At 41.0% G+C, this 26481-nt stretch overlaps 1 protein-coding gene across 2 annotated transcripts in view; it reads right to left on the bottom strand.

Annotated features, from left to right (window-relative positions):
• Positions 1 to 4214: 4214 nt before the first annotated feature.
• Positions 4215 to 26481, bottom strand: part of PPIL4 (peptidylprolyl isomerase like 4) — a 48420-nt gene continuing 26153 nt past the window's right edge. For both annotated transcript variants that reach the window (XM_075862569.1, XM_075862570.1), the window contains exons 8-13: positions 22193 to 22317; positions 20884 to 20950; positions 20684 to 20795; positions 18204 to 18300; positions 13873 to 14005; positions 4215 to 4874 (exon numbers count right to left, since the gene is read on the bottom strand). In XM_075862569.1, coding sequence (XP_075718684.1) covers positions 4653 to 4874; positions 13873 to 14005; positions 18204 to 18300; positions 20684 to 20795; positions 20884 to 20950; positions 22193 to 22317 — 756 coding nt within the window. In that variant the 3' untranslated portion in view covers positions 4215 to 4652. The remainder of the gene's footprint in view (positions 4875 to 13872; positions 14006 to 18203; positions 18301 to 20683; positions 20796 to 20883; positions 20951 to 22192; positions 22318 to 26481) is intronic.

Below are 26481 nucleotides of genomic sequence, written 5' to 3'. Positions count from 1 at the left end.
AAGTACTTATCTCGCTCCGATTGATGTTTCCTCTGTTTAGGAGTGTCCATTACATCCTTCCGACTGCCTTTACCAATTATGCCCATGACTTAAGATTCATAAAAGTCCAAATGCTGGAGAATACGGATGTTCAGGTCACATATTAGCTGCAAGCTGCCATGTTATGAAACTAATGTATAATATTGGGAGACCAGTACACTAAGAAAACAAGCAAACACCCGGCATTAATGTAAACTTATGCAGATGTGTAATCATCAAACAACATTAAGTTGGAAAGCAATATCTCCTTCTCTCAATGGGGGGGGGGGGGGTGTTTGAGATGATAGAAGCCTGTCACAGGCAGTTAGAACTTTAAGTAATAGAAATAGCGTGAGGAAGGCACAAGGCTGAATGAGGCCTTAATGTGGCTCAGTAAGAACGTCTTGCAGTAGGACAAATAAAGTGACCAGGTACAGATTTTGCAGTGTTTACTGAGTCAGGCCTACCTGTGTTGCAGGCAAGGATGGGAGCTGTGGCGGCTCGATTTTAAAGCCAGGGTGGCGTGGATCGCTGTATAGGATTTCCAAGATAAAGTGCTGGTCTTTGGGACAGGCTCCGCTGCTGTGACAGGGGGTGATCGATCCGGTTCCCCAAGTGTTTCTGTCACTCCAGTCCACTAGTGTAGCAGCTGAAAATTTAGTCTGCGGCTTCGGCCGCAACTTAAAATTGCTTATTTTCGGGCAAGTCATCCCTCAAAATATTTCTCTCGGTCCTGGGGAGGTAGTGCTGGCAAGCAGAGCCCCCCGAAGACTTACTATTTGGCGAATGGCGGTAGATACCGTGGCGGGAGCAGGAGCACTAGGGAAATGCGTTCTCTCACTGTGCCGCTCAAGCCACGCCCCCCTCGTTCAAATGGAATCTTCACCAGTTGTTTAAAAGGGTTGTCTTACGACAGCTCTTTATTTTAACCCGTTGAAGATACAGCCAATTTAAATTTTGCATTTACTTTTTTTCCATGGTCACATTCAAAGAGCCATATCTTTTTTTATTTTTCTGTCAACATAGCCGTATAAGGGCTTGTTTTTTGCAGGACGAATTGTATTTTTAAATGGTACCATTAATTGCATTATTTAACGTACTAAGAAAAACGCAATACCGCCATAGTTTTTGGGGTTTCGTTTTTATGGCATTCACTATGCTGTAAAAAGATATGCTAACTTTATTCTGCAGGTCAACACGATTCAGGCGATCCCAAATTTATATATATATTTTTTTTTTATTGTGTTTTTAAACAAAGACACATAACTTTTGTTTATTTTTCAATTAATGGTGTGAGGACTTTATTTTGCGTGGCAAACAGTTTTTTCATTGGTACCATTATGGGGTACATACAAACTTTTTGATCATCATTTTATATTTTTTGGGAAAGAAGTGAGGTGACCAAAAAAAACAGCAATTCCTGTATTGTGAATTGTTTTCCTACTAAATTCACCTGGCAGTAGATTGCCTTTTTCGGTGGCATGGCTTAATAGTAGAGGATAGAAGGAAGACCTAGGGGCTTTCACTAGGCCTCTGGCTACCATGTTGGCTGATTGGAACCTGGGAAGGGGGAACAGGACGATCGGGGACACATGAAGCCCCCTCTAAATGCTCATATCCAGGTCATAATTATTGAGTGCCGCATCTGAGGGTTTAAACGGCTGTTATCACTGATCGCAGCTGTTGCAGGCAGCTGTCAGCTATATAAAGCAGCCTTCACCCGCATGTATAGCGGACGTCGCGAAGGGGTTAAAATAAACGAAATCAGCATATCATATCAATTTACAGCACTTGCATGTGTATTTATTGAAAAACTACTCTGACCAGTTTGCTCCTCAATCCCTCGCTAATGTGGCTTCTTTGTACTTCATGATTTGTATGCAGAACTTCGGCCAGCCTCCACGTGACTGTCAAGCAGAGGTACCATATGTGTTAGAACAGTGCTATCTCCCTACACAACATAGCAAGACTGCTGCCCTACTTTTCACCTTACCAACATATCAAGCTGAATGAACATTTCTTTCTTTCCTCAAGGTCATCCCATACTTTATTATAGCATGCATTACTTTCTGTCCTATGAAATCCTATATGATGGCTTCTATGAAAGAAAGTACTGCATGCTATAATTAATTATGGAATGTGCTCCAGGAAAGAAAGAAACGTTCATACAACTGGCAGCTGCCTGGGTGTGGCACATTATTGTCCCTGTGTCATGCAGCACGCCTGAGTATTGAGTGTCCCTAAGGCGACTCCATCTCTTCTGCCCCGGACTATTTCTCAACACTCAATATGTGTTGTGTTGTCATATTGAACATTTTGCAACTTCCCACATAAACATATTGTATGACAGAATTATGATTTAAAAAAAACCACCTTATATAATGGGTAGTAGATCAACAATAAAGCCCAAAGAGCATCATGCACTGCTTTTCCTCTTTTGAAATGGAGCTTAGCTCTGCAAACCAATTTAATGTCAATTATTTTGTCTTATGTCATATAATCTTATTAATCTCACCCACAAAGCTCTCCACAGTGCTGCACGTTCTTACATCTCCTCATCACGGTCTACTACCCTCCCCATGCTCTACGTTCTGATCCGGTCTAAAAAGATTTTCCTCATGCTGCACCAGTGCTCTGGAATGCGCTGCCCCAGACAATCAGATTAGTTCCCAACATTCACAGTTTTAAGTGTGCCCTAAAAACACATCTTTTTAGACAGGCCTATAACATTGCCTAATTAGACTCCTTTCCTTGGCCCCACAATTCCAGAATAGGACAAGCAGAGGAAAGGGCTGTGCTATCGGAGTATGCAAGTCTTCCTTAGAAGAGAACAGCTGGAGGACGCAACTAATGATTAAAAGGGACGAACCATGAGTGCCCCATTCACATTAACTTTACAAATATCTCTTTAGCCATGCAATTAATATTTTCAAGAATGGAAACTAAGTAAAAGGTTGTAAGGAGCCAACCCCTTTAACTTTTGATTTGTCCCTCTAGGGAACTTTTAATTATGAATTTACCTTTTAAAATATATTGCATAATACCTTTATAAACCAATGCTTTATTGCTTGTCAGTGAAAAACTGGTAGGAAGCTTTTAAGCCATAGGTATGGACTAATAGGCATCTACAAATGGCAGTCAGGTGGGTCTTTCGGAGACCAGTGCTTGCCACGCTTAAATATAGAGCCAACGATTGCATCACAGGAGTTGGTGATGTGGTGGGGGGCAAAGGGAGCCACCTCCCTTTATTTTGATTACTTAGAAATAGCCCACTGAACTGTCAATGGGCTGTGTCAATGGCATAGGGGCCTGTTACTATTGATCTGACACGGTCAATCAGCTATGCACAGTGTCACAGCTACTTGCGCTGTGTGATCTCTCTCGCGAGATCAGTCTTCTTCACTGTCTGACAAAAGCTGGAGAGAGCAGAGCATGCACAGATCCGCCGCCGCCACGGAACAGAAGAGGAGAGGAGGATGTGAGTTCTTCTGTTCCATGGCAGCGGGAGTATAGTCGGCAGCGGCGTTGGAGCTGTGCGTACATGTTTAAGCACAGCCCCAGCGCTGCTGCCGACGATACTCCCGCCGCCACGGAAGAGAAGAATTCAGATTCTTCTTCTCTTCTTCACACGCTCTCCTCTCTCCAGCTCTTGTCACAGTGAAGGAAAGACTGTATGATCTCACGAGAGAGATCACACAGCACAAGCAGCTGTGACACTGTCCGTAGCGGATTGGACAGTTTCACAGCGATACCAACACGCCCCCATAAATGCCGCAGTCACTATTGAGAACGCCGATCTCAGCTGTCAATCACAGCCGCAGGCACAGCTTTTGCACTCGCAACATCACTATGCTGTACATTAAAGGCACTTCCTCACTTCAATACCATAAATGTACAGCGTGTGGCACCAGAGGTTAAATAACTGAGACATTATTACAAAAAAAAAAACACTTAAAACAATTAGATGATAGCAAAAAATGTGTGCATGTTTCTACTATGATAAATTCTGCAAATAAACAGTAAAATTCTTTTCACTTAGAAAAGCGCCAAAACATTTAGTTTGACAAGGGGCTCCCAAACTTTTACATAAGGCAATCTGAAAATCATTGCTCTTTACCTGTATAGCAAACCTTGTGACTTATATAATGAAATAATATAAAAAGGGATATGGCAAGCGGAAAAACATTCATGCCGAGTTTATGTTTTAGATTTTTTTTATTGTTGCATTTATCAACCAATGAAAAGTTGCCTGTGAGAGTGGAGGTGAAAAGGTTTGGGGATGGATAAAGTCTCTAAAAGCTGAAACATTGCTGATAGAAACATGTATGACTGTTTAACCCTCCTTTATAAATTTGGAGGACGCAAGTTGAAATTTTAGAAGTAGCAAACTGTGTCTAGGATGACTAAAATCGTACACACTAGCTCCCACAGAGGATGAAATAGGTATCTATAGGAATATTTATATTTGCATACCATGGCTAAAGTAAGTAGTAACATGGCTAATGCCAACAGTGTCAACATGACTGTATGCACATACAACTTTTTTTAATATAGTAACACATTAAAAATTGAGGATTTTTATTGTGAAAAATGTAAGCTTTAATACACAATCAGTGAAATATCCTTCTTGCTTTTTAGTCCCTATCCCGATATTTAGATCGGTCTTTATACTGCTTTGGACTTCTATCTCTTCTCCTATCCCTGTCTCTTTCCCTTGTTTCCTCTCTTGACTTATCTTTGGAGCTGTGGTAGCTTTTGCGCTCCCGAGATCTACTACGGCTTCTTCGGTGATCCTTCTTCTCGCCCTTCCTCTTCTCTTTACAGTAGTCATCTTCATGTCTTCTGTGATGGACCTCCTTTAAAAATCAAAATTAATAAATATATGGAGGTAACCCAGTCAGGTCAGAATTCCCCACTCCTACAAAACTTTTTGAAAATTGTAGACCAAAATGAGTGTTCTCTTATTATACGACTAATGTCCTTGTTAAATTTAAAATTTATATTTTCTGCAATATAGAGAGGGACAACCCTTTACATACTAGAACCTCAAGTATCATAGTAGAGATTCTCAGTTTGCATACTTTATGATTTTTATTCTATAAAAAATATGATGCATCAAATAGTGTGCTCCAAAATGCAATGGGGATACACGATAACCTAAAACGAACACTCATCAGTGCAATTAAACGTACCATTGATGGATTTTTTTTTTAAATATATATTCCATTACACTACTACACTAAGAACTGTAAACCAGAATGGGTTGATTGAACATTTTTCTTTTCTACTTGAGCATCTTATATAAATCATAGAAATTCGTTTTATCCGTGCATTCTATGTAAGCTATAACAAACACTGAAAACTCTTTGAAAGGAACTGTACAAAACTGTTAATTTATACTTAGATTATTAGTAAAATCTTACATCAATTAAACGATTTTCAGCAAAAAACATTTCGCATAAAAAATTCAGTAAGTTGAAATGAACAGTTCTCTATTCATTTTTATTTACATCTACCCAGTAGAGAAGGCAAAAGAGTTTTCTTGGCCGTTTCTGCCTTCAATAGCTGTACGAGGGCTGTGTATGCAATGGAAGAAGCCCCACTGCCTCTACTGGTACCAGCAATCACATGATCCAGGAGATCTGTCAAATTATAGTACTGCTGAGTCTAACTAGATCCAGTACAGCCATAATTGTGATAGCTGTCAAATCATCAGGGTTGACAGCCCAGTAACAAGAAAAATATTCACAGTAAAAAAAACACATAAATGTCCCTCAAAAGTCTTTTCTTGGGGAACAAGTTAAAGCACAACCCCCCCCCCCCCCCCTACCAAAAAAAACACAAAAAACATTAGACAATAACAAACAAATATAAATCACATTTTAGGGTTCCTGTGTGTGAATAAAAAAACTAATTTGTTTAAAACGTGCACATTTTGTGTTTTTACTATCACACACACTAAAAATCCAATAATTGAAAAAAACTAAAAGAAGAAAAATTACTTTAACAGCATAAAATATATATTAAAAAAAAATGCTACACCCTTTTAACCAGCACGAGCAGAAAATCTCTAAAAATTGTCTGGCATAGTTGGGTCCAGAAGTATTTGGGCAGGTGACAACGGTTACCATTTAGCCTCTGTACACCGCTATAATGGACATAAAACAAAGCAATGAAAAAGTGATTGAAGTGTAGACTTTTGAGGGTCTTTTTTTTTTTTTTAAATAAACAGGTCAGTCAGTGTAATTGTAACAGCTGTATCTCTCGTTTTACACTGAATCCGTCAGTCCTGCGGATCTGACAGGTTCAGTGTTGGCGGGTCCTGTGTGTCTGTAACACGCAGGAGCCGCCTGTAATCGATCACATCTTCAAGTTGATAACGAAGTTCTGATTCCCATTGAAATTATTAGGACGCAGATTTTAGACTTTTTTTTAGACACTGATACGGACGCGAAAAACGTGTCAAAATCAGTGTTAAAAAAAAACCGCCATGTGAACAAGGCCTAACAATGCACTTCTGGGCACTCGCTTATACTTGAGCTCCAGAGGTGCAGTGGAAAAAACAAGACCCCCCCCCCCCATTCCAAACTACTCAGGGGCTGCCCATTATTTATTTTTTTAAATAATGGAGGAAGACTACTAACAGGTTTATACAGGAGAATGCCAAAAACAGTGTATGAGAGATGCCAGCACATAAAGCGGAGATCTCATGTCGTGGTTTAGATGCATTTGCTGCCGTAAATCTTGCTAAAAACCACGCCATTTTGCCACGTTGTTCTGTAAAATTATGGTAAAAAGGTACGGTTTTGCCACGAATGGCGACAGAAAACACATTTAAACCGTGACATGAGATCCAAGCTTATTGGTTCTGTTCAGCCAAAACTCCCGTGCCAGGAGATCAATGTATCTATGTGGGGAACAGCACTGTAAGGCCTCATGCACACGACCGTATTTTTTCCCACCCGTAAATACTGGCGTAAATACGGGTCCGGTGTCACACGTATTCCACCCGTTTTGCACCAGTATTTACGAACCCGTGCTCGTAAATATGGGTCCGGTGTCACACGTATTCCACCCGTATTTACGAGCACGTTTTTGGCGGCAAAATAGCACTGTACTAATCGGCAGCCCCTTCTCTCTATCAGTGCAGGATAGAGAGAAGGGACAGCCTTTTCTGTAATAAAAGTTAAAGAAATTCATACTTACCCGGCCGTTGTCTTGGTGACGCGTCCCTCTCTTCACATCCAGCCCGACATCCCTGGATGACGCGGCAGTCCATGTGACCGCTGCAGCCTGTGATTGACCTGTGATTGGCTGCAGCGGTCACATGGCCTGAAACGTCATCCAGGACGTCGGGCCGGATGTCGAGAGAGACGCGTCACCAAGGCAACGGGCGGGAGACCGGACTGGAGGAAGTAGGAAGTTGTCGGTAAGTATGAACGTCTTTTATTTTTATTTTTTACAGGTTTATACTGATCGGTAGTCACTGTCCAGGGTGCTGAAAGAGTTACTGCCGATCAGTTAACTCTTTCAGCTCCATGGACAGTGACTATTTACTGACGTCGCTTAGCAACGCTGCCGTAATGACGGGTGCACACATGTAGCCACCCGTCATTACAAGAGCTCCATAGACTTCTATGGACTGTCCGTGCCGTTATTACGGCCTGAAATAGGACATGTTCTATCTTTTTCAACGGCACGGGCACCTTCCCGTAAGAAAACGGGAAGGTACCCGTGGCCAATAGAAGTCTATGAGCCCGTTATTAGGGGTCGTAATTACGACCCGTAATAACGGGAGTTTTTACGGTCGTGTGCATGAGGCCTTAGTATTAACAGACTGCAGTGATCCAGGGCCCCTGCATCTTATCTTATCACGTGTGATATGGTCTGCTGAACATTGCATCTTATCATGTGTGATACGGTCTGCTGAGCCGCTGTATCTAATCTGATAATGTCTGATACTATCTAATCCGAGATTGTGTGATATGGTCTGCTGAGCATCTGTATCTAATCCTAATGTGTGATACTGTCGGTCAAGCCGCATTATCTAAGTATCATGTGTGAAACTGTCCGCTGAGCAATGGTATCTAATTCTATCATGTGTGATACGGTCTGCTGAGATGCTTTATATAAGCACTGTAAACACTGTATCTTGTCCTATCCATACTCTTCAGAATATCTATACTTTTCAAAACACAAACTCCACTACATCTGACATATTCATTACCAATGTATCACTAGTACACTCAGCTCAGCTCTGCTGCATCTGATAGACTCAACACTGCTGCATCACTACTACATGAGACCGGAAACAGACTCAGAACAACTATCAATGTAGTAGTGTTGAGTCTATCAGATGGAGCAGAGCCGGGTGCTTGCCCTGTCAGATGTAGTAGCGATGTTGCAGTTCACACTCAGATCTCCTACATCGGATAGTGATGTAGCCAAGCTAAGTTAGTGTCCTGCTACACCCCTACTAAATCTGACAGGACATGCACTCAGCTTTGCTGAATCTCGTAAACTCAACACTACTACACGTGAAAGTGATTAAAATAGGTTTGAGTTAATTTTAATAAGTATGGCTATGTGACTCCATTTTGGATAAAGTCTCCATTTTGTATTTTAAAGAATTAATTTTAGTGCTTAAGAAGTCATTGTCCCTTTAAGACAAGTATATTAATGCTGATTTTGTATGTTTCTCAAATCAGCTATGTGTTCTCGGAGTTCTTATCTAAAGTTTGCAGTGGACAGTGTGTGTTTGACCTTTGGGGGGGGATACAATTTATGAAAAGACTGTTCATAAGGAATGAAAGTGAGGGAGATAAGAATTCTAGCCCAAATAAGGCTTCGTTCACATCTACGCTAGGGCTCCATTCCGACAGAGCTTTCCGTCGGAACGGAGACCTGACAGGCACAAAAGGAAACCATAGGTTTCCGTTTTCATCAGCATTGATTTCAATCTTTTTGACGGAATCAATACCGTAGTCGACTGCGCTATTGATTCCGTCAAAGCGACGGAACCCTTGCACAACTGAGACAAACGGAAACCATCGGCACCGGATCCGTCACCATTGAAATCAATGCTGATGGAAATGGAAACCTGTGGTTTCCATTCGTGCCTGTCAGGGCTCCGTTCCGACGGAAAGCTCAGACGGAACGGAGAACTAGCGCAGATGTGAACGAAGCCTAAAATGGACACTGTATGTAGAAGGGAACAAGGCAAAAGAGAACATTATATGCTGGCCTGGGAATGTGGATAGCAGGTGCAGAAATCGTGTAAAGTTAGACGTAAGCATCTAATGAAAAATAATATTTCATTTAAAATGTATTGTATGTCTGTGATTGGCTCAATATGAAATATTCTCATTGCATGCTATTGGCTGAATTAGAGTAAAGGCCCTTTTACACCGGCCAATAATCAGCTGTTGCAGCGAGCGCCGATCAACGAGACATCGTTGATCGGCGCTTGTTAACTCCCGTCACACGGAGCTATAGTTGGGGATGATCGGTCGTTACTCCGATCGTTCGTCCCCATCTATTATTATCATGTCGGTAGTGTATCTCCATTTACATAGGAGATGTGCTGCCGACAACGATAATATTTCACTTTTTTTAAAACGATACGACCAGCAGATGATCGAGAATTTGCTCGTTCATCTGCTGATGGTTCCCATTTGCACAGGGCAATTATTGGCAATGAGCATTGTATGAACGTTCGTCTGCCTGATAATCATCCTGTGTAAAACCCCCTTTATGGTCACAATGCCTCTGATTAGTTAACCTCAAGTCTACACTATTATTGTAATTGTTTGATCATTAACCCCTACCCGCCGCAGCCCTTTTTCAGATTTTCATTTTAGTTTTTTTCCTGTAAAAAAGAAAATTAATTTTACGTCGCCAAATTCTGAGAGCCATACGTTTTTTATTTTTCCGTCGATTAAGTTATATGAGGGCTTATTTTTTGCGGGATAAGCTGTCGTTTTTAATACTACTATTTTGGTATACATGCGACGGTTTGATCACTTTTTATTTCATCCAAAAAATAAACATTCTGGCGTTTACAATTTTAGTTTTTTTACGGCGTTCACCGTGCGGGTTAAATAATGATATATTGTAATAGTTCAGACTTTTACGGACGCGGCGATACCAATTATGTTTATTTATTAATTTTTTTACTATGCTCTAGGGGGAAAATGGGAAAAGGTTTTTTTTTTTAAGTTAATATTCTTATTTTTTCCCAAAAAAAACAACTTTATTTAAATCATTTTTACTTTTTTTATTAGTCCCCCTAGGGGACTTCAACCAGCGATCGTTAGATCGCTTGCACGATATACTGCAATACTAATGTATTGCAGTATATCGTGCTACTGACAGGCACCTATTAAGCCCTGCCGGAGGCAAGGCTCAATAGGTGTACAAAGATGGCGGACCTGGGGGCCATTAAGCCTCCAGGCAGCCATGGCAACCATCGCGCCCCCCCCCCACGATTGCGTTGCCGGGGGCGCGATGATCTGTTAGAGGGGGTCTCCCCCCTCTTTCTGACGATTTAAATGCTGCGGTCGGTATTGACCGCAGCATTTAACGAGTTAAACTAGCGGGATCGCGCTCGAGTGCGATGCAGCTAGTTACTCTGAAGTGTCGGCTGTAACATACAGCCGACATCGTATGGAGCGAACTCACTGCGTGAGCCCGCTCCATACTTCCCCTACCCGACTTTGGCGTATGGATACGTCAAATGTTGGGAAGGGGTTAAACGTCAGAGGAGTATTTTGAGCATACAAGCAGCGTCTGTGTGTTTTACTTCTCTCCGATATAATCTATGATTTGGATCTCAAATCTACTGGGCGGGTATCGGTTGACATACCGATTACAAATTTCAGTCAAATATATTTTGGGCCATGATTGCGTCAACAGCTTATATAACATAGTAAGTTCTTCTGCACCTGACATTCTCACTTCTGCAATATATGATCATACTTGCCAGCTCTCCCAGAATGTCTTGAAAACTGCCGGAAAAAGGATAGATCTGCGAGTCTCTTTGAAGAGCAGGCAAATCTCTTGTGAGCCCAACATACACAACTCACCTGATTCCTGTGCTTCTCTCCCATCCCACGGCGCCTGGGATCGATGGGAAACGCAGGATTAGGGAGAGGTAGGTAACTTAACATCTGGCCTGAGATCTGTTACATAGTTAGTTAGTAAGGTCGAAAAAAGGCATATGTCCATCAAGTTCAAGCAAGGGAAGGGAAAAAGGGAAGGGATGAAACTAAAATTCTACACATTCACGGACAGCAGCCAATCAGTAAACATCGCCGAGGGACCAATCAGGCCAGACCCTCGTCGAGGACTGCTATGCTGATCACTGTTTAAAACACTTGCTACAATTTTTTTTTCTGTGTTGCATTCCTATCGTGACATGCTGGTTCAATAATACCGGATTCACATCATATGAACCACTTAATATATGCTTGACTATGTTTGACTACTGAATGTAGGAAACACTCATTTGTTTGCCTGTACTCTCTGCATTTGTAATGCCACTGTTATTGCTTTGTATATAGCTTGATATGTACATATTTGCTTATATCTTTTGTATTTGAAAAACCTTTACAACAAAAATAAATTATGGAAAATATATATATATATATATATATATATATATATATATATATATATATATATATATATATATATATATTGAGGTTTGTTTTGCTGTTAACCCTGTTTTACAGGGAACAAAATTATTAAAATGGAAAATCTGTAAAGAATAAATAAATAAAAATTTGAAACTCCACCTTCATTTTGCTTTAATTCCTGTGGAACTTCTAAAGGGTTAAAGTTTGTAAATGCAGTTTTAAATAATGTGAGGGGTGAAGTTACTAAAACGGGGTAATTCGTGGGGGTTTCTATCATATAGACCTCTCTAAATCACTTAAAAACTGAATTGGTTCCCAAAAAAGTAGGTTTTGGAAATTTTCTTAAAAATGTAAAAAAATTGCTGCTAAAGTTATAAGCCTTCTAAAGTCCTAAAAAATAAAAAGATGTTAATAAAATGGTGCCAACATAAAGTAAACATAAGGTAAATGTTATTAACTATTGTGTGTGATCTACCCGGGTGTCCTAAAAGCAGAGAAATTAAAATTGAGAAAAGCTAATTTTTTCATATTTTCTTAAAATTTTGAACTTTTTAAAAAAAGCGTAAAACATATTGACTAAAATTTATCACTAACAAAAAGTACAAATCTCAGAATCACTCGGATAAGTTAAAGCATTCCAAAGTATTTACAACATAAATTGACGCGTTAGATTAAAAAAATGGGCCTGCGTCCTGAATGAGCCAACTAGTCCACGTCCTTAAGGGGTTAACTAGTGCTGTAGCCCATTCATTTTGAGTATCTTAGTGGTCCAAGCAGTTGGACCTCAATAATTAGCGAGTGATGGCATATCCTAGTGATATATAATCACTTCCTGTAGAAGGAAAACCCCTTTAACCCCTTCCCGCCACAGTTCTTTTTCAGATTTTCATTTTCGTTTTTTCCTCCCCACATTCCAAAAGCCACAACGTCTTTATTTTTCCGTCGATATTGTACTATGAGGGCCTGATTTTTGCGGGACGAGTTGTTTTTCGTAGCACCATTTATTTTACCATATAATGTACTAGGAAACGGGAAAAAAAATATTTGTGGGGTAGAAAATGAAAAAAACAGTGATTTCTCCATGGTTTTTTGCGTGCCGTTTTTCTAGAATTCACTGTGCAATTAAAACAACATGTTAACTTTATTCTGTGGGTCAATACGATTACGGCGATACCAAATATACATTGGTTTTTACTTGTAAAAGTAGTAAAATATAGAAAAAAGTGTAAAAAATAAAATTTATTTTGTGTTGCCAAATTCCGAGAGCCATAACTTTTTTCTTTTTCCGTCGATTAAGTGGTATGAGGGCTTATTTTTTGCGGGATAAGCTGTAGATTTTAATACCATTTTGGTGTACATGCGACGGTTTGATCACTTTTTATTTCATTTTTTGTGGGAGATTAGGTGACCAAAAAATAGAGATTCTGGCGTTTACATTTTTTTTCTTTTACGGCGTTCACTGTGCGGGTTAAATAATGATATATTGTAATAGTTCAGACTTTTACGGATGCAGCGATACCAATTATGTTTATTTTTTTTACTATGCTCTAGGGGGAAAATGGGAAAAGGGGGGTTTTTTGAACTTTTAATATATATATTTTATTTTTTTTACACAAAAAAAAAACAAACTTTATTTAACTCATTTTTACTTTTTTTATTAGTCCCCCTAGGGGACTTCAACCAGCGATTGTTAGATCGCTTGCACGATATACTGCAATACTAATGTATTGCAGTACATCGTGATTCTGACAGGCATCTATTAAGCCCTGCTGGAGGCAAGCCTTAATAAGTGTACAAAGATGGCGGACCTGGGGGCCTTCATTAAGCCCCCAGGCAGCCATAGCAACCATCGCCCCCCCACGATTGCGTTACGGGGGGCACGATGAGCTGTTAGAGGGGGTTGCCCCCCTCTAACGATTTAAATGCTGCGGTCGCTATTGACCGCAGTATTTAACTAGTTAAACTAGCAGGATCGCGCATGAGCGCAATGCCGCTCGTTACTCTGAAGTGTCGGCTGTAACAAACAGCCGACACCCGCATCGTATGGAGCGGGTTCACTCGGTGAGCCCGCTCCGTACTTTCAGTACCCGACTTTGGCGTATAGATACGTTAAACGTCGGGAAGGGGTTAATGGAGCCGAGCAGAGAGGGGCTTTTTCTATGATACATTACAAGTGACTGATCATCATGTGGAGCTGTAAGAGTACAGACAGTAATACCTTTGATTTCTTAATTCTTCTGTCATCTTCATCATCAGAGCAGTGGCGTTTCTTTTCTTTTTTGTGCTTAAAAGGAAGTTGCTGATCACTGCTGGTGTCTTCTACATCGCCATCCAATACCAGCTCATATTTGCTGATAAGATAGTTAAGAATTATTTTGACACCGAAACTATTTTATTATAGGAGGTCTATTGACTACCAATAGGAGAAGCACAGTGAATACCTAGAAGAATGAGCACTGCCTGCTGCTGGAGCCTTCCGTCAGTTTCAGGTTTCTGCGCTGTTGGAGCTCCCAAAGGAGAACTTTTCTTACAACTACATGACAAAGTTAAAGGGGTTTTCCCATCAGGGACATTTATGACATATCCACAGGATATGTCAAATGTCAGATAAATGCGGCTCCCACCTATAGGACCCGAACTTATCTCTAGAACGGGGCCCCCTAAACCCCGTTCTACCTTTCTGTGTTTTGGCTGATGCGTGTGATTCCCAAGCATGAAGAAGAAGAAGAAAACAACAGCGTAGCTCGCTGAGTTACGCTCTTCTGGCCTCAAACACCCTGAATATTCCACTGAGACCTATGATCCTGGTATCATTTGAAAGCAAATATTCTGATCTTTAAAGAGGCTCAGTCACCACATTATAAGTGCCCTATCTTGTACATAATATGATCGGCGCTGTAATGTAGATTACAGAAGTGTTTTTTATTTAGAAAAACAATCATTTTTGACTGAGTTATGACCTATATTAGCTTTATGCTAATGAGTTTCTCAATGGACAAGTGAGCGTGTTTTACTATATGACCAAGTGGGCGTTGTGGAGAAAAGTGTATGACGCTGACCAATCAGGTCATACACTTCTCTCCATTCATTTACTCTGCAGATAGCGATTATAGCTATATCGCTATGTGCAGCCACATACGCACACACTAACATTACTGCAGTGTCCTGATAATGAATAGACATTACCTCCAGGTAGGACGTGATGTGTATTCAGAATCCTGACCACTTTTGTAGCATCTGTGTGATTTACAGCATAGCAGGCGTAGTCTCGCGATATTATGCTGTAAGCGGTCATTCACAGCGAGATCTCGCTGTGCTGTAAATCACAGAGACGCTACAGAAGTGGTCAGGATTCTAAATACACATCACGTCCTGGCTGGAGGTAATGTATATTCATTATCAGGACACTGCAGTAATGTTAGTGTGTGTGTAGGAGGCTGCAGATAGAGATATAGCTATATCGCTATCTGCAGAGTAAATGAATGGAGAGAAGTGTATGACGCTGATTGGTCACTGATTGGTCAGCATCATACACTTCTCTCCACAACGCCCACTTGGTCATATAGTAAAACACGCCCAGTTGTCCATTGAGAAACTCATTAGCATAAAGCTAATATAGGTCATAACTCAGTCAAAAATGATTGTTTTTCTAAATAAAAAACACTGCTGTAATCTACATTACAGCGCCGATCACATTATGTACACGATAGCACACTTATAATGTGGTGACAGAGCCTCTTTAATATGATACACATATCTAAACTCCTTAAATATTGGTCGCGGCACGTGTTTAAAAAGTCATGGCGTATTACATACATTGTTACCAGTGAAAGGGTTAAAGGGGTGTTGGAAGAAAGAAAGAACACTGATCAGATTAACCAAAAAGAGTGAATAAAATTTCCCTTAAGCCTCATGCACACGACCGTATTTTTTCCCACCCGTAAATACAGGCGTAAATACGGGTCCGGTGTCACACGTATTCGACCCGTTTTGCACCAGTATTTACGAACCCGTGCCCGTAAATATGGGTCCGGTGTCACCCGTATTCCACCCGTATTTACGGGCACGTTTTTGGCGGCAAAATAGCACTGCACTAATCGGCAGCCCCTTCTCTCTATCAGTGCAGGATAGAGAGAAGGGACAGCCCTTTCTGTAATAAAAGTTAAAGAAATTCATACTTACCCGGCCGTTGTCTTGGTGATGCGTCCCTCTCTTCACATCCAGCCCGACATCCCTGGATGACGCGGCAGTCCATGTGACCGCTGCAGCCTGTGATTGACCTGTGATTGGCTGCAGCGGTCACATGGCCTGAAACGTCATCCAGGACGTCGGGCCGGATGTCGAGAGGGACGCGTCACCAAGGCAACGGGCGGGAGACCGGACTGGAGGAAGCAGGAAGTTCTCGGTAAGTATGAACGTCTTTTATTTTTTACAGGTTTATACTGATCGGTAGTCACTGTCCAGGGTGCTGAAAGAGTTACTACCGATCAGTTAACTCTTTCAGCTCCCTGGACAGTGACTATTTACTGACGTCGCTTAGCAACGCTGCCGTAATGACGGGTGCACACATGTAGCCACCCGTCATTACGAGAGCTCCATAGACTTCTATGGACTGTCCGTGCCGTTATTACGGCCTGAAATAGGACATGTTCTATCTTTTTCAACAGCACGGGCACCTTCCCGTGAGAAAACGGGAAGGCACCCGTCGCCAATAGAAGTCTATGAGCCCGTTATTACGGGTCGTAATTACGACCCGTAATAATGGGAGTTTTTACGGTCGTGTGCATGAGGCCTCACACCTCATTTAAATGCAATCTTTGCATAAACAGAAGTTTATGTACGGAGAACATGCATTAGATACCTTGTATGGACATGTGTACACAATTACGAACCTTTACACAGAATTCGCTGCAGAAGGACAGCAAATCTTATGCACTCAATTCTGAAGTTCATATGCTATATTCGTTCTCAGGGACCCTTTTTAATCTGAATAGAATACAAAAATAATACGATATACACCTTTCAGCCATAACATTAAAAGCACCTGCCTATTATTATGTAAGTCCCCCTCGTTGCCAAAACAACTCTTGGAGCCATGGACTTCACAAGAACTGTGGTGTCTGGCACCAAGACATTAGCAGCAGAACCTTTAAGTCCAAAAGTTGCAAGGTGTGGCCCCCATAGATCAAACTTCTTTCCCCAGAAAATCCTACCCTTTCCCTTATAAAATACTTTAATATGAAAAAACAAAAAAAATATTAAGACATTACACATATTTAGTATCGTCGCGTCTGTAACGACCCCACCTATAAAGCGATTACGTTATTTAACCCGCACGGTGAACGCCTTATAAAATAAAATATAAAACACTGCCAGAATTGCTATTTTCTGTTCAATGTGTATTTTGATAAAAAGTGATTAAAAAGTTGCATCTACTCCAAAATGGTACCAATAAAAACTAGAAGTCGTCCTGCAAAAAACAAGCCCTCATACAGCTGCATCGGCTGAAAAATTAAAAAAATGATGACTCTTAAAACATGGCGACACCAAAATGGGTTTTTATAGTGTAAAAGCAGTAAAACATACAAAATCTATATAATTTTGGTATCGCCACAATCGTAATGACCCACAATGCCCTGGAATTAATGCCCCTCTAAAATGAAATAAATAATAGTAATCCCTTCCCCGGGTAAGCGACACACGTGCACCCAGCTGTTCACAAGATGTAAAAGAAAACGTGATTAATCAGACTAGGCCACCTTCTTCCATTGCTCCATGGTCCAATTCTAATGTCCATGTGCCCATTGTAGGGGCTATTGGCAGTGGGCAGGTGTCAGAATGGGAAGTCTGACCGGTCTGCGGCCACACAGACCCAAGGGCAGCAAGCTGCGATGCGCTGTTTGTTCTCACACCTTCTATCATAGCAAGCATTAGCTTTTTCAGTAATTTGCGCTACAGTAGCTCTTCTGTGGGATCGGACAAGACGAGATAGCCTTTCGCTCCCCACGGGCATAAATGCGTCTCGGCGCCTATGACCCGGTTGCCAGTTCACCGGTTGTCCTTCCTTGGACCACTTTTGGTAGCTACTTACCACTGCATACTGGGTACACTTCACAAGACCTGCTGTTTTGGAGATGCTCTGACCCAATCATTTTGCCATGACAACTTGGCCCTTGTTCAAGTCGCTCAGATCCTTACGCTTGCCCATTTTTCCTGCTTCCAACACCTTAACTTCAAGAACTGACTGTTCACTTGCTGCCTAATACATCTCACCGCTTAACAGGTGTCATTGAAGCAGGATAATCATCCTTATTCATTTCACTTGTCAGTGGTTTTAATGTTATGGCTGAACTGTGTATATTCATTATGTAGTTCAGTGACAGGACACTATACATGACTTATCTTTTTAGTAAAAAAACATTGTGACCTAAACAAACGCCTAGATATGTCATAAGACATTAAAACGCTAACTTTTTTTTTCCTTTTTAAAAATGTAACGACAAGATCATTACCTATATGATCTGAAAAGTTTAGGTTGGCAAAAGATACTCTTGCTTGGGTTTAGCTTGGTCTTTCAGGGCAAGCTTGGTAGATTTGCCTGCGTCCTTCTCATATTCTTTGAAATCATCCTTGGTATATTTTCCACCTGAAAGTGAAATCAGAATAATTTTTGTACTATATTGATCAGACACACTTTGTTCTGGGGGGGGGTTCTATATTTTCAGATTCTATGTGATTTGTGTGTTGTGTACTTTCCATGACAGTTATGCCTTTACATCTGTAGCATTAGTCTTTTCATTTATAAAGATATTTGTACTGTTTATAACATTAGGGTTAGATTTCTTTTTCATTTGAATTTACTTTCTTTAGCATTAACTTCGATTTTGAGCATTTTGCTACAATCAGGGGAATGGTAGTCAAATGGTGGACACTAGACAAGTGGAATTTCTGCACGATTATTATTAGATCTACGAAAAATCTCTGTGGCCAAAAAGTATGCATTTCATTTATGAAAACCTATACCTATAAAACACCAAAACGATATGTGACCACACTATGAATCAATGTTTTTATTTAATCTATTAGTGTCAATTGACGATACCACAACTATTTGCTGCTGTGAGTAATTCCCTAGTGGCACATTTTATATTTTTCACAAATTATAGTCTATTGGCAAAAGTAAAATGTATTTACAGGACTGGTTGAGAAGGGTTAATTATACCTCTATAATTCTATTCATGCAAACACTTCACGGTGATAAAAAAAAAAAAACAAGGGGTAAAAATACAACACTATATCACGTTAACTATATTATAAGTATTTTCTTTGTGACTATCGTTTAAAGCACCAATACAATCATTACACTTATTCACATACAGTGAAGGAAATAAGTATTTGATCCCTTGCTGATTTTGTAAGTTTGCCCACTGTCAAAGACATGAACAGTCTAGAATTTTTAGGCTAGGTTAATTTTACCAGTGAGAGATAGATTATATAAAAAAAAGAAAAAAAGAAAATCACATTGTCAAAATTATATGTATTTATTTGCATTGTGCACAGAGAAATAAGTACTTGATCCCTTTGGCAAACAAGACTTAATACTTGGTGGCAAAACCCTTGTTGGCAAGCACAGCAGTCAGACGTTTTTAGTAGTTGATGATGAGGTTTGCACACATGTTAGATGGAATTTTGGCCCACTCCTCTTTGCAGATCATCTGTAAATCATTAAGATTTCGAGGCTGTCGCTTGGCAACTCGGATCTTCAGCTCCCTCCATAAGTTTTCGATGGGATTAAGGTCTGGAGACTGGCTAGGCCACTCCATGACCTTAATGTGCTTCTTTTTGAGCCACTCCTTTGTTGCCTTGGCTGTATGTTTCGGGTCATTGTCGTGCTGGAAGACCCAGCCACGAGCCATTTTTAATGTCCTGGTGGAGGGAAGGAGGTTGTCACTCAGAATTTGACGGTACATGGCTCCATCCATTCTCCCATTGATGCGGTGAAGTAGTCCTGTGCCCTTAGCAGAGAAACACTCCCAAAACATAATGTTTCCACCTCCATGCTTGACAGTGGGGACGGTGTTCTTTGGGTCATAGGCAGCATTTCTCTTCCTCCAAACACGGCGAGTTGAGTTAATGCCAAAGAGCTCAATTTTAGTCTCATCTGACCACAGCACATTCTCCCAATCACGCTCAGAATCATCCAGATGTTCATTTGCAAACTTCAGACGGGCCTGTACATGTGCCTTCTTGAGCAGGGGGACCTTGCGGGCACTGCAGGATTTTAATTCATTACGGCGTAATGTGTTACCAATGGTTTTCTTGGCGACTGTGGTCCTAGCTGCCTTGAGATCATTAACAAGTTCCCCCCGTGTAGTTTTCGGCTGAGCTCTCACCTTCCTCAGGATCAAGGATACCCCACGAGGTGAGATTTTGCATGGAGCCCCAGATCAATGTCGATTGACAGTCATTTTGTATGTCTTCCATTTTCTTACTATTGCACCAACAGTTGTCTCCTTCTCACCCAGCGTCTTACTTATGGTTTTGTAGCCCATTCCAGCCTTGTGCAGGTCTATGATCTTGTCCCTGACATCCTTAGAAAGCTCTTTGGTCTTGCCCATGTTGTAGAGGTTAGAGTCAGACTGATTAATGGAGTCTGTGGACAGGATTCTTTTATACAGGTGACCATGTAAGACAGCTGTCTTTAATGCAGGCACCAAGTTGATTTGGAGCGTGTAACTGGTCTGGAGGAGGCTGAACTCTTAATGGTTGATAGGGGATCAAATACTTATTTCTCTATGCACAATGCAAATAAATATATGTCATTTTGACTATGTGATTTTATTTTTTGTTCTCATACAATCTATCTCTCACTGGTAAAATTAACCTAGCCTAAAAATTCTAGACTGTTCATGTCTTTGACAGTGGGCAAACTTACAAAATCAGCAAGGGATCAAATACTTATTTCCTCCACTGTATGGTAACAAAAAGAACCTGCTGTGCGCATTAAAAATGCAGATAACCGCAAGTACCTTTTCCTTTCCATTTTATTTTAGCAACAGACTGACTGAAATCCACGTGAATGCGCCGGTCATCAATAAGTACATTATCCATCTTGAAATAGGCTTTCTCACAGTCTACCTCCTGAGAAATCATGAGAGATAACGTTATTTATGAATGGTCCTTTTATTTCCTTATTACCAAAGGACTGTACGTAATATAAAATGTATACCTTTTCAAACTCAATAAATGCGTAACATAACGATTCCCCAGTCTTCCAGTCCCGAATTATTTCACAACTAGTTAATGGGGGGGGAAAAGCCAGAAATGTTACAATATGCATTCATTCTACATATCCCAAAAGCAGCTACTTTAAATATCCACATCTATAATCCGAATTCTGCTCAGATTTCCAAGGCTATGTTTACATCTGCGTTTGAGCACATTCCATTAAATTTGATGGGATTTTTCCAGTCAAAACAATGGATACCTTGCCGGAACCTAGTGTAGTCCACTGGCAGTCAATGAATCAGTCATGCACTGCTGATATCCATTGTGCAACGGATCTGGCGATGCGTTGTGGTTTGAGGTAGGCAGGAAAACTATTTTCAATAATATAGCCCTAAAACGTACTTCAGAACCAAAATAGAAATTTCATACTGTTTAAAGTTGTCATATCTAAAACACATCTGTATTTTCCAGCCACCCATTACATTCCCGATTTGGAAACAAGCAGTACGACGTGAATAAAATATCACTGCTACTTGTCTAAAAGATAGCCACACAGTCCCTAACCTTTATCAGATCCTACAATTGTGGACATAAATGGCTGTAGGACACTTGTTACTTCTCAAATGAGACTTGAAATTTACTCTCAATGACATCTAATATAGCCATTGTGGCTGGCAATATAGCAGAGTGTTTAGGAACCTTTATACAATGAAGAAATTGCATTTACAGCAATTCCTCAAAGTACCGCTAGAAGAGTAATAAAGTTATCACTACTACCATTTGTTAAATGGGAAAACTGAAACCTCTCCCCTCATGACTACTCTTACTTCCTACTGGAATCAATCCCACTAATAAATAAAATTGCCTATCATGTAAGAGAAAAAGCTGCTAAAGACCTGGCTTCCACAGATGATCAACATGTTGAAAAGGAGTCGACTGCACTAACAGCTCCAGAGCGTATTGGGTTGCCCTTAATAACGGCCAGAATTTGATCTTTCCCGTGAAAACATCAAAATAGAATACATTTTATTTACGATCAAGTCGGCTTGTATATTATGCAATTGTTTTGTTTTTTTAATAAAATGGGAGGTAAGATAAATGAACAATAGTTCAGAATAAGGATTTAAAAAAAAAAACCTTTATAAGCAACTTACCCACATGTTTCTCCGCTCCCAGTCAATCTTGAAGTGAATATTGGCTAAGAGTAATATAGCGTTTAATTTCTGTACACCTATACATTTTGCCTATTTCTATGGAGTTAACTGCTAAATAACATAAACGAGTATATAGTATCCAGGTTAAGAGAATACCTCTTAATGGTTCCAAATCTTGAAAAGATGATCTCCAAATCTTCATCAGTTGTAACAGGATTCAATTTACATACAAAGAGTACATTTTCAGGAGGTTTTATATCTGCATCTGGTATATCGCCAACCTTAAGAAATCATATTTCATTATTGTTGATATCTCAGTAAACAATATAGACGAACAGTGCTTTTACACGGCAAACGAACGCCGATCGAAGATACAGCATGTCGCGCTTGTTAGCCCCATTTATATGGAGCAATGATCGTAATGTAATTCCCCATATATTTGCATCTTGTCGCTAGCACATCCCCTTTTAAATAGAGAGACGTGAAGCAGAATAGCAACCGTCTTTTTTTTTTTTTGGCCCGTATAAAAGGTGTGATCCAGCACAGGGCAATAATCAAGAACAAACATTTGTATAAAAACATGTTTGCGCGATCATAGGCTCGAGAAACTAAAAACAAATAAAAACCGCGGCCAGTACATGGTCCCATACTGACACTGAAGATCAAGTAATCGTGTAAATATCCTATTTGACATGACCAAACTGCCTGGCCATGTAAAAAGCCTCTTTGGGTTATTGGGCAGGGAGGTAAGTCTAGGGCTGGGCAATTATGACCCAAATGAAAATCACGATTAATTGAACATGTAACCTCGATTACAGTTATTTAGGCCACACCCATTTGTGCATGACTCGCCCCATATTTGCATGCTACACCATTAAATTAATATTTATCCCCCGAGCCTGCTGTATACTACTGTATATAATATACCCCGGACACTGCCCCACACAGTATATTGCCCCCATAGTGCTCCACACACAGTATAATGCCCCATAGCTGCCCCCACACAGTATAATGACCCTATAGTTGCCCTCCACACCGTATAATGCCCCCCCATAACTGCCCCCCACAATATAATGCCCCCATAACTATACTCCACACAGTATAATGCCACTTATAACTGCCCCCATATATGTACCACACAAAAATAATTGATGAAACCGAAATGCGCAAGATGACGTCGATTAATTGCGCTGAATTTCTATTTAGATTATTTTTCGATTAATTGCCCAGACCTAGGTAAGGCTATGTTCACACTAGAATCACGCTTTAAGGGATCTGTTTAGATGGATTGAAACAAAGTATAAAGGATCCTAATGGAAGTGGGGCTGGGTGATTAATCAAACTAATTTGATTAATTTGCCTTCAAGGGCTCTCACGATTCTGTTTTTTAACAGAATATTTGAATCGATTCTTTAGTGGTGCCGTACTGCAGGTGGTAGCTCTGCCCCGTCACCTGCCTGGTCCGCCCTATCTGACAAGCTGCGCCCCGTTCTTTCTCTGCTTCCCCATGGAACTGCTGTTCTGTACGGAACAAAATGACAGTACGGAACAGTAGTGTACGGAACAGCAGTTCGTGGGGAAGTAAGGACTCCTAGTATATAGACAACGCCCTGTAGGTATCGCCCCACTGTAGATAGCACCCCCCTTGCAGATCACACTACAACCCCATCCCCCCTTGTAGATAGCGAGACTGTAGCTACCATTAGGAACTGAATCCCTGGCCAAAACTTCGGCAACCTCTGCCCGGGGATTCAGCTCCTAGTGGCAGCTACAGTGGCGCTATCTACAAGGAAGGGAAGGGGATGCGATATACAAGAGGGGGGGGGGTGCTGCGATCTACAAGGAGGGGTGCTATCGGCAAGGGGGTGTGGCACTTTCTACATGGACACTGTGGCACTTAATTAGGGGTGGCACTGTTACTATATGTGGGCAGTGTGGCACTATCTGCAGGTACATTTCAGCACTATCTACATGGGCACCGTGGTGTTTTCAGGGGATTGGGACAAAAAAAAAAAACCCTGACAAACTAAATCCATTCTTTGTTTTTCTTTTTTTAATGGCCATGAAAAACGGACACACGGACTGGAAATGGATGAGAATTTGGAGACACACTGATGCAAAATGTACATGAAAAACTGACAATTGATCAGTTTTTAAAGGCCATTTTTTTTCATTGTCATGTGATTGTAGCCTAAATGACTGACGCCAGGAGTCCCGTTCACATGTACCGTGACCGGGCCAGGAAATCCGGCTGACACACAGACCGTTTCCCACGGTCCAATCACGGTCGTGTGTATCCAGCCTTAATGTCACTTATTTAAAACCCCATCTTGGGGCCGGCACTGCACAGGGTCCTGCTCACACTTCAAAACCACAAAAAAGGCCATACTTACTAAGTGGGTGGGTGAAAACCCGTTCCCAGCAGGACGCAGACAGGTCTAAAAATGCTGCAGAAGGAGGGTGCATTAAATAGTGATAGCCCCTCCCACTAGTCTTGAGGGGAGTGGCGAACTAAGTGCTCACAAGTGTGTTATAAATGAGTGTCAGTGTTATGCTAGGGTGTGAATGTATGGAAGTGTCAGAACTGTGTGATAATGTAGTAAGAAATAAATGTGTGATGAATGGGGGTCAGTGCTGTGAATAGTACATGGGGTGTCAGTACTATGTGTAATACGTGGAGGGACAATGTGCTGGTCGTCAGGCATGGCATATCTTGCCGAATCACAGCCTATTTGTAACGCCGCTACTGTTAGCTAAGGCGGGGTATTAGTTGTTATTTTGGCCAAAATACGCAAAGCTCGCAACCCAACGTCAAGGGACCCCAGTGCCTTGCGAAATCCCTAACTAGAACTTTTCTAGAGCATTTCTCCTTCTGCAGCATTTTTTGACCTGTCTGCGTCCTGCTGGAAACGGGTTTTCACCCACCCACTTAGTAAGTATGGCCTTTTTTGTGGTTTTGAAGTTATCCATGTCCCATTTGTTTCTGCTGCTGCTCGCACTTCAGACACTAGAATGTCATTTCACCCCAGAGTACCCGCATAGCGCTATCTGCCTGGCCCTGCTGCAATTTACACTGCTCTCGTCTGCAATGTCGGAGACCGGCTGAGGTAGTGACGGGCAAAGAGGGATGTTAAGGCACGCAGTGCATCATTGATTATGTTAACCTGTTCCCTGCCGGGAAACACAGAAGTTATAATCAATTCGACATTTTTCCAATTGTATTTATGATTAAAAAAAAATAATATTTGCAGAGGTTAAAAGTTGTGACGTGATGTACAATAATTATAGCAATATGTAAAAAAGTTATTTATATAAAGAAAATAGATTATTAAAATATCTCTTGGTATTAGTGTTCAATAAACAGAAGAAAAAAAAAAATCAGAGCTTTTATTTTTTGGCAGAATCGCCCAGTTAGGATCTGTTGCTCCATTGATTTTAAAGTGGTTGTTGTCCCAAGATTAAATGTTATCCCATAACCACAATATAGGTGATAACATGCTGATCAGTGTGGATCCGACTGCTGGGGCCCCCAACAATCACGAGAACGGGGGTCCCGTTCCTCCGAATAAATGGAGCGGCAGGTCGAGCATGCGCTCAAATCACGGTCTATGGGACTGCCTGAGGTAGCCGAGTACATCGCTAGGCTTATATTCAGTAGTGCCATGGAAAATGAATGGAGCAGCAGGACGCATGCTCGACCTACCGCTCCATTCAGGCTGAGGAACGGGACACCCGTTCTGGTGACTGGTGGGGGTCCCAGCAGTCGGACTCCCACCAATCAGAAGGTTATCACCTATACTGTGGTTAGGGGATAATATTTAATCTTGAGACAACCCCTTTAATATTTGAAATAACGATCATCAGTGCTTACTTTTTCTTACTGGGTAGAATAGCAACGCGGACCACACGACTCCAAAAGAAATAGAACCTGATGGAGCGGAGACGAACTGATGCCAACTAATCACATTTGTCATCAGGAAAATTGTGTTGACAGAAAAATGTATCTACACTTTTCTGTAAAAGCAACAGAGTAGAATAAGTGAAAAAACGCTAGCATGAACAGAGCCTTATACGTGTTTTCTTACATTATAAAAATGCATGGACATTATTATTAAAATTAGGGCATATGGACATCATTGTGGGGGGGTCCGCTTGAGCCCCCCCCCCCCGTCTATTAGCCAGAGTGAAGAGACGGTAGGGAATATTTACTCCCGCCCCTTGTGTACGCTGTATGTACATGAATTACGCAGTGTTTCCCCTGCAGCAAAATGTGTGTGACTGCCTATAACTTTTCCATGACAACAGCTGACTGCTGAGAATTAGTTCAGCCAGACCTGCGGCAATCAGCACTCAGAATATGGGTAGTCTAGTTTAGACAACCCTTTTTGAGAGGTTGTGTTACATTTAGCCTAATAAATAGGAGTTATAGAAACCTAAAAATGCTT

Source organism: Rhinoderma darwinii, chromosome 4, assembly GCF_050947455.1.
Source record: "Rhinoderma darwinii isolate aRhiDar2 chromosome 4, aRhiDar2.hap1, whole genome shotgun sequence".
NCBI lineage: Eukaryota > Metazoa > Chordata > Amphibia > Anura > Rhinodermatidae > Rhinoderma > Rhinoderma darwinii.
Note: the sequence above shows the minus strand (reverse complement) of the source record. Positions and strands in the feature narration are given on the sequence as shown.